The 9,649-nt window shown below is 39.7% G+C and overlaps 1 protein-coding gene across 1 annotated transcript; it reads right to left on the bottom strand.

Annotated features, from left to right (window-relative positions):
* Positions 1-8,186: 8,186 nt before the first annotated feature.
* LOC142242973 (uncharacterized) lies at positions 8,187-9,035 on the bottom strand. The gene has a single exon (XM_075314436.1). It carries the CDS (start codon positions 9,014-9,016, stop codon positions 8,231-8,233), a length of 786 nt encoding a protein of 261 aa, XP_075170551.1. The 5' UTR covers positions 9,017-9,035; the 3' UTR covers positions 8,187-8,230.
* Positions 9,036-9,649: the final 614 nt, after the last annotated feature.

The raw sequence follows: 9,649 nt of genomic DNA on the forward strand, positions 1-9,649 counted from the left end.
TGCATAGAAACTTCTACGAAAGACTGTCATGAACAATCGAATTACTTGGGTTGTGGTATCTTAAAACTTCTTAACATCGTTTTCTAAATTGTGAGTTAGTCCATACGTGGTATATGTTATATTATACAAAAAAGTTATGGATATTTAGGTAAGTCTACAAATAATTACGAATCGATATGGACTTTTTGCACGATACGTAGAGAGTCCGAATTGAAATATGGGGTTCGCTTATATGGGGGCTATATACAATTATGAACTTGATATGTACCAATTTTTGTGTGATTGGAGATCGATTTATCTGAGGGCTATATATAACTATAGACCGATATGGACCTAGTAAGGCATGGTTGTTAACGGCCATATACTAGCACAATGTACCAAATTTCAAATGACTCGGATGAAATTTGCTCCTCCAAGAGGCTCCCAAACCAAATCTCGGGATCGGTTTATATGGAGGCTACATATGATTATGGACTGATATGGACCACTTTTGGCATGGTTGTTAAATATCATATACGATCACCACGTAACAAATTTCAAGCAGATCGGATGAATTTTGCTTCTCCAAAAGGCACCGGAGGTCAAATCTGATGATCGGTTAATATGAGAGCTATATATAATTATGGGTTGATAGGAACCAATTCCTGCGTGGTTGTTGGATACCATATACTAACATCACGTACCAAATTTCAACCGGATCGGGTGAATTTTGCTCTTCCAAGGGGCTTTGGAGTTTAAATCTGAGGATGGGTTTATATGGGGGCTATATATAATTATGGTCCGATATAGACCAATTCCTGCATGGTTGTTAGAGACCATATTCTAACACCACGTACCAAATTTCAACCGAATCGGATGGATTTTGCTCATCCACGAGGCTCCGGAGGTCAAATCTGTGGATCGGTTTATATGGGGGCTATATATAATTATGGACCGATTTCGACCAATTTTTGCATGGGAGTTTGAGGTCATATATTAACACCACATACCAAATTTCCACCGAATCAGATGAATTTTGGTCTTCCAAGAGGCTCCGGATGTCAAATCTGGTGATCGGTTTATATGGGGGCTATATAATTATCGACCGATGTGGACCAATTTTTGCATGGTCATTAGAGACCATATACTAACACCATGTACCAAATTTCAGCCGGATCGGATGAAATTTGCTGCTCTTAGAGGCTCCGCAAGCCAAATCAGGGGATCGGTTTATATGGGGGCTATATATAATTATGAACCGATGTGGACCAATTTTTGCATGGTTGCTAGAGACCATAGACTTACACCATGTACCAAATTTCAGCCGGATCAGATGAAATTTGCTTCTCTTAGAGGATCCTCAAGCCAAATTTGGGGGTCCGTTTATATGGGGGCTATATGTAAAAGTGGACCGATATGGCCCATTTGCAATACCATCCGACCTACATCAATATCAAGTACTTGTGCGAAGTTTCAAGTCGATAGCTTGTTTCGTTCGGAAATTAGCGTGATTTCAACAGACGGACGGACGGACGGACATGCTCAGATCGACTCAGAATTTCACCACGACCCAGAATATATATACTTTATGGGGTCTTAGAGCAATATTTCGATGTGTTACAAACAGAATGACAAAATTAATATACCCCCATCGTATGGTGGATGGTATAAAAATCCAATTAATTTTAAACAATTTTTCTGAATTATTAAAGTTAATTTGACCTTAGCCCAAACATTTTTCTTTTATGTTATGATACCCATTTTTAAGTCAAATCACTTAATTATAAAGACAAACCGACTTCATTGAAAAGTTTATCGACTTTTGGACAAGGAAAAACACTTTATATTAGAGAAATGCGTCTTCTACGCTAAGAAAAATTTGCATTCGTATTTGAAAGACATGAAATCTTTGACATTACGACAATATTTTTTTCAGTGTACAAGAAGTAAAGTTTGGAAATTTTACATTCAGTTTAAAGCAATTTTCACAATCAATGCACTTTCTGTAGTGAAATCGGTCCATATGGAGGCCTTACCAAATGGACCAATAAAAGCTAAATCCTATACACGTTTTGGTGGGTCTAAACACACGGAGTTAAATCTGGAGATCAGTCTTATGGAGGCTATGCCAAAAACATGGACGGATACACACAATATTCAGCACATCTCATTGTAGTTCTAGAATTTAGACCCCGAATCGGAGGGCTATAGCAAAAAGTGTACCGATACACAATATATACGGCACACCTCTTTATGGTCCTCAAATGCATCTAGATTTCTAATTTCAGGCAAATTGGATAAAAATTATGGATTCTAGAAGACCAAGAAGTAAAATCGGGAGATCGGTCTATATGGGGACTGTATCAAAACATGGACCGACATTCACCATTTTCGGCACACCTCTTTACGGTCCTAAAATACCTCTAGATTTCCAATGTCAGACAAATTGGATAAAAAATACGGTTTCTATAACCCAATACTCCAAATCTTCCAACTTAATCTGCCTGCAGACAAAGGAAGAATTTGTAAAAAAATAAAGGTTGATACGGTCAAAATTTGGTCAAGGGAAAACGCGTGTAAATCGGTGAAATCGTTTATTTAAAAAATCAAATTAAATTTCTTTTTCAAGTTCAATTAGTATAAAATTCAGGAAAAATATTCAGTTAGGCTTTCGCTTTTCCAAATCCGAATTGCCGGGCCTCACGCTTGACACCTGCCATCACATTTTGTACAGCCACCTTGTCCACCTTCTTCGCCGCAGAAAGCCAGTTTGCCTTGAACTGCTACTCGTCCTTAGCAGTTTTTTTTTTGTCTTTTTTAGGTTCCGCTTGACAATAGCCCAGTATTTCTCAATTGGGCGGAGCTCTTGTCATTGGGAACCACCTGCACGTTGTTGGCGGCGTACCACTCCATGGTCTTTTTACCGTAATGGCAAAATGCCAAATCCAGCCAAAACAGTACGGAACAACCGTGTTTTTCAGGAAAGGCAGCAGACGTTTATTCAAACACTCTTTCACGTAAATTTCTTGGTTGAAAGTCCCGGAAGCTATGAAAATGCTGATTTTCAAGCCACAGGTACAGATGGCTTGCCAAACCAGATATTTCTTTGCGAACTTTGACAGTTTTATGTGCTTGAAAATATCTGCTACCTTTCCCCTTCCTTTTGCCGTATAAAACTCCTGTCCCGGAAGCTGCTTGTAGTCGGTTTTGACGTAGGTTTCGTCGTCCATTACCACGCAGTCAAACTTCGTCAGCATCGTCGTGTACAGCCTCCGGGATCGCGCTTTGGCCGTCGTATTTTGTTTATCATCGCGATTTGGAGTCACTACCTTCTTGTAAGTCGATAGTCCGGCTCGTTTTTTGGCTCGATGCACGGTTGTAGACGATACACCCAGCTTATTTGCGCCATCTCGGAGAGAGAGGTTAGGGTTTCGCTTGAAAGTACCGGCAACTCTCTTTGTCGTCTCAGCGGCTTCCGGTTTTCGATTTCCCCCCGATCCAGACTTCCTGGCTGTCGACAAACGTTCCTCAAACACTTTAATTACATTTGTAACGGTTGTAACGAGTCGCTCGGATTTTCGCAATGCGCGAGCAAAATTTCGATACGCTGCTCTCCTTTCTTGGACGGCATTTTGACAACTGAAGAGTGAATTCCAAAATCAAAATAGGAGCAACATTCTACACACACACACCTTCAAAATGAGGGGTATTCAGGTTTTTTAAATGCAAAATTGAAAGAAATACGTCAAGTTTATATTGACCAAATTTTGACCGTATCACCCTTTACAGTAGCGTGATTACAGCAGACAGACACACAGACGGACATCCTCTTAGAATTTCTCCCTAAACAAGTATATATAACAGGTTGGCTGATAAGTCCCCGGTCTGACACATAGATGGCGTCGCTTGTATTAAATGCATATTATTTAATATAGTATCAACCTTCAAATGATTCGTGTCAAAATTTGACGTTTGTAAGTCAATTAGTTTGTGAGATAGAGTGCATTTTGTGAAGCAACTTTTGTTATTGTGAAAAAAAAAAAAATAGAAAAAAAAAGGGATTTCGTGTTTTGATAAGGGAAAAAATACGGTTGAAGCAAAAACTTGGCTTGATAATGAGTTTCCCGACTCTGCCCCAGGGAAATCAACAATAATTGATTGGTAAGCAAACTTCAAGCATGGTGAAATGAGCACGGATTACGGTGAACGCAGTGGACGCCCGAAGGAGGTGGTTACCGACGAAAACATTAAAAAAATCCACAAAATGATTTTGAATGACCGTAAAATGAAGTTGATCGAAATAGCAGAGGCGTTAAAGATATCAAAGGAACGTGTTGGTCATATCATTCATCAATATTTGGATATGCGGAAGCTTTGTGCAAAATGGATGCCGCGCGAGCTCACATTTGACCGAAAACAACAACGTGTTGATGATTCTGAGCGGTGTTTGCAGCTTTTAACTCGTAATACTCCCGAGTTTTTCCGTCGATATGTGACAATGGATGAAACATGGCTCCATCACTACACTCCTTAGTACAATCGACAGTCCGCTGAGTGGACAGCGACCGGTGAACCGTCACCGAAGCGTGGAAAGACTCAAAAGTCCGCTGTCAAAGTAATGGCCTCTGTTTTTTGGGATGCGCATGGAATAATTTTTATCGATTATCTTGAGAAGGGAAAAACCATCAACAGTGACTATTATATGACGTTATTGGAGCGTTTGAAGGTCGAAATCGCGGCAAACGGCCCCATATGAAGAAGAAAAAAGTGTTGTTCAACCAAGACAACGCACCGTACCACAAGTCATTGAGAACGATGGCAAAAATTGGGCTTCGAATTGCTTCCCCACCCACCGTATTCTCCAGATCTGGACCCCAGAGACTTTTTCTTGTTCTCAGACCTCAAAAGGATGCTCGCAGGGACAACATTTGGCTGCAATGAAGAGGTGATCGCCGAAACTGAGGCCTATTTTGAGGCAAAACCGAAGGAGTACTACCAAAATGGTATCACAAAATTGGAAGGTCGTTATAATCGTTGTATCGCTCTTGAAGGGAACTATGTTGAATAATAAAAAATTTTGACAAAAAAATGTGTTTTTCTTTGTTAGACCGGGGACTTATCAGCCAACCTGTTATAAAGGGTGATTTGTTAAGAGCTTGATAACTTTTTTTTAAAAAAAAACGCATAAAATTTGCAAAATCTCATCGGTTCTTTATTTGAAACGTTAGATTGGTCCATGACATTTACTTTTTGAAGATAATTTCATTTAAATGTTGACCGCGGCTGCGTCTTAGGTGGTCCATTCGGAAAGTCCAATTTTGGGCAACTTTTTCGAGCATTTCGGCCGGAATAGCCCGAATTTCTTCGGAAATGTTGTCTTCCAAAGCTGGAATAGTTGCTGGCTTATTTCTGTAGACTTTAGACTTGACGTAGCCCCACAAAAAATAGTCTAAAGGCGTCAAATCGCATGATCTTGGTGGCCAACTTACCGGTCCATTTCTTGAGATGAATTGTTCTCCGAAGTTTTCCCTCAAAATGGCCATAGAATCGCGAGCTGTGTGGCATGTAGCGCCATCTTGTTGAAACCACATGTCAACCAAGTTCAGTTCTTCCATTTTTGGCAACAAAAAGTTTGTTAGCATCGAACGATAGCGATCGCCATTCACCGTAACGTTGCGTCCAACAGCATCTTTGAAAAAATACGGTCCAATGATTCCACCAGCGTCCAAATGCGGCAATTTTGCTTATTTACGTAGCCATTCAACCAGAAATGAGCCTCATCGCTGAACAAAATTTGTCGATAAAAAAGCGGATTTTCTGCCAACTTTTCTAGGGCCCATTCACTGAAAATTCGACGTTGTGGCAGATCGTTCGGCTTCAGTTCTTGCACGAGCTGTATTTTATACGGTTTTACACCAAGGTCTTTGCGTAAAATCTTCCATGTGGTCGAATAACACAAACCCAATTGCGGCGAACGGCGACGAATCGACATTTCACGGTCTTCAGCAACACTCTCAGAAACAGACGCAATATTCTCTTCTGTACGCACTGTACGCATTCGTGTGGTTGATTTAATGTCCAATAAAGTAAACTGAGTGCGAAACTTGGTCACAATCGCATTAATTGTTTGCTCACTTGGTCGATTATGTAGACCATAAATCGGACGTAAAGCGCGAAACACATTTCGAACCGAACACTGATTTTGGTAATAAAATTCAATGATTTGCAAGCGTTGCTCGTTAGTAAGTCTATTCATGATGAAATGTCAAAGCATACTGAGCATCTTTCTCTTTGACACCATGTCTGAAATCCCACGTGATCTGTCAAATACTAATGCATGAAAATCCTAACCTCAAAAGAATCACCCTTTATACTTTATGTAGTCGGAAATCGATATTTCGATGTGTTACAAAGGGAATGACCATCACACTTCTATGGTGGTGGGTATAAAAAAATCGGATCAAACTTAGATATGGACCGCTCGATTTCGACAAATGAGTTTACTGCGGTTATAAACAAACCGATCTTCGTCAAATTACATTTTAAGTCTGAAAAATTTCATCCAAATTGGTTCAGAGTTAGAAAAAGCTCCCATATAAAGGGTGATTTGTTAAGAGCTTGATAACTTTTTTTAAAAAAAAAACGCATAAAATTTGGAAAATCTCATCGGTTCTTTATTTGAAACGTTAGATTGGTCCATGACATTTACTTTTTGAAGATAATTTCATTTAAATGTTGACCGCGGCTGCGTCTTAGGTGGTCCATTCGGAAAGTCCAATTTTGGGCAACTTTTTCGAGCATTTCGGCCGGAATAGCCCGAATTTCTTCGGAAATGTTGTCTTCCAAAGCTGGAATAGTTGCTGGCTTATTTCTGTAGACTTTAGACTTGACGTAGCCCCACAAAAAATAGTCTAAAGGCGTCAAATCGCATGATCTTGGTGGCCAACTTACCGGTCCATTTCTTGAGATGAATTGTTCTCCGAAGTTTTCCCTCAAAATGGCCATAGAATCGCGAGCTGTGTGGCATGTAGCGCCATCTTGTTGAAACCACATGTCAACCAAGTTCAGTTCTTCCATTTTTGGCAACAAAAAGTTTGTTAGCATCGAACGATAGCGATCGCCATTCACCGTAACGTTGCGTCCAACAGCATCTTTGAAAAAATACGGTCCAATGATTCCACCAGCGTCCAAATGCGGCAATTTTGTTTATTTACGTAGCCATTCAACCAGAAATGAGCCTCATCGCTGAACAAAATTTGTCGATAAAAAAGCGCGAAACACATTTCGAACCGAACACTGATTTTGGTAATAAAATTCAATGATTTGCAAGCGTTGCTCGTTAGTAAGTCTATTCATGATGAAATGTCAAAGCATACTGAGCATCTTTCTCTTTGACACCATGTCTGAAATCCCACGTGATCTGTCAAATACTACTGCATGAAAATCCTAACCTCAAAAGAATCACCCTTTATATGTTTTTCCGATTTAGGCAAAACTGGCCGAAATACCTACATTTTCCTTATCAGATCGCCACTGCTAAGTCGAAAACTTATCAAAATGACTCAAATTTTCCTACTACTCGATTACACATCTATCGACCGATAAATCATAAATACACTTTTGCGAAGTTGCCTCAAAATTGGTTCATATTTAAATGTTACCTATATTTTTTTACTAACATTGTGTTCCACCTCAGCGCATTAGCCGACTTAAATGTAAAATCTATAAGTATTGCAGAACTCTGTACAGATCTGCTCAGATATACAGAATATATGTGTATGGAATCATATAGCATCCAAAACATTGGACGGATTTGATATGGTATCGAAAATGTGGACTTACAAAGTGGTGAAGGGTATAATATTGTCGGCCCCGCCCGACTTTAGACTTTCCTTACTTGTTTTTTATTTAACTAACATACACAAAAAATTATTAGAGTAAAGGAAACTTTCTCCAAACTAAACAATTCAAATAAAATTAAATTGGCTTTAGTGCCATATAGGGTTCACAGTTTTTTTTTTTTTTGTTTTTTGGGTGTACATTTTAATCCATGTAAAAGGACGAGACCACGCTCAGAGCCGTATCTTACTTCAGTAATCTCTTCTCTAATTTCCATTACAATAAACACTTTTTGTGGTATATATTTTACATGTTAATTTTATTTTTCGTATGAAATAAAATATAAATAAGTTTTAATCATAGCCAAGCCTAAAATAATAAATTAATTACAAAGAATTAATTAACTTATTACTTAATAGCGGGTGCGACGGAAACGACGGAAAATGTTAGCTGGAAGGTATGAGGGGTTAAGTGCACCACCTATACCGGGAGCCAAATATGAGGAGGAGGGACCACCGAAGCTACCACCGTGATGGGCACCATGGGCAGCATGGGAAGCAAAGTTAATGACAGGAGCAACTCCGCCATTGAAGTTTTGAGTGTGACCACCATGGCTGCTGTATTGACTTTGAATGGCATGTTGGGCATTGGCAGCATCCTCAGGGGTGCGGTATTTGACAAAGTGAACATCAGGCTTGTTATTTTGACTGCTGGTTACCTGGTTCAATTTGTCGGACAATTCACCTAAATCAACTTGCTTGTTGAGGACATAGATGGCAGTCTTCTGACTGGCAGCATTCTTGGCCAAAGCGAAAGCAGCATTTTCCAAAGCATTGTTTTCGGGACCCTTGATGAAAATAACACGACGGTTATTTGTAGAAGCACTGGCAATACGATTGGCGGCATCAGCATCACCAAAGTCCTCCTCGTTGGCGGTGAAAGTGAAAAATTCAGTGTTGCCACCTGATTCACCACCATAGCTACCACCATCCCCTCCATAGCTGCCACCAGAGGCAATACCACCAGTGAAACCGCCACTGCTGCCAAAGTTCGAGCCACCTGAGTTGTAGGAACCGCTGCTTACACCACCGGGAGTGAACGAGAGACCTGAGGTAGAGTGTTCAACGGGCTTGTAGTTATAGCCCAATTTGTCACCATAGGCCAAGGCTACCAAGCAGAAGAAAATGAATGAACGCATTTTGTATCCCGGTGTTTGCTACGATGAAAACCGCCTTTGAAAGAACAAAGCTAGAATGATGCTGGATACCAACCCGGAGTCGCTATTTATACCGTGGCAAAACTATAAAAGCGAAAGTTTGGTCTCTTTTCTCTAGCACTATGCATTTCTAGCCAAAAATCTCATGAAATATTCATGAAACGGATTAAGCCAAAAAAAAAAACCAGAACCAGTGCAACCTGTGAAATTTCTATGCTCTGCCCGATATTCTTAAACACTCTGCTGGAGACCCCTTACATAAGTCTATGGTATGATCATGGTAGACTAGCTGGACCACAACTTTAGTGCAATTTAGGGGATTAGTTTATGCTGCAGACCCGTTATACTTGGCAAATTGGTAAACGCCAGTCATTCTTTGTCATTTGACGCAAATGTTCACACATTCCATATAAAGCCTAGGACAACAACACAACAAGCAAAAGAATTTCGCAAACCAAACCCAAACTAGAAATTATTAAAAGAAATTTTGTGCTAACCGACTGAAAAAAAAACACAGCACATAATGCAATTAGTGCCACAACAAATATTCTATCTTAACTATTCATCCAGAAATTAATGCATATTTTTGATTTTTATTACGGCAACAACTAAAAC

This window comes from Haematobia irritans, chromosome 1 (genome assembly GCF_050003625.1).
Source record: "Haematobia irritans isolate KBUSLIRL chromosome 1, ASM5000362v1, whole genome shotgun sequence".
NCBI classification, from domain to species: domain Eukaryota; kingdom Metazoa; phylum Arthropoda; class Insecta; order Diptera; family Muscidae; genus Haematobia; species Haematobia irritans.

Bases quoted from the DNA above. Each gene is read 5' to 3' on its own strand.
- LOC142242973 (XM_075314436.1), bottom strand. From the start codon at position 9,016: ATGCGTTCATTCATTTTCTTCTGCTTGGTAGCCTTGGCCTATGGTGAC.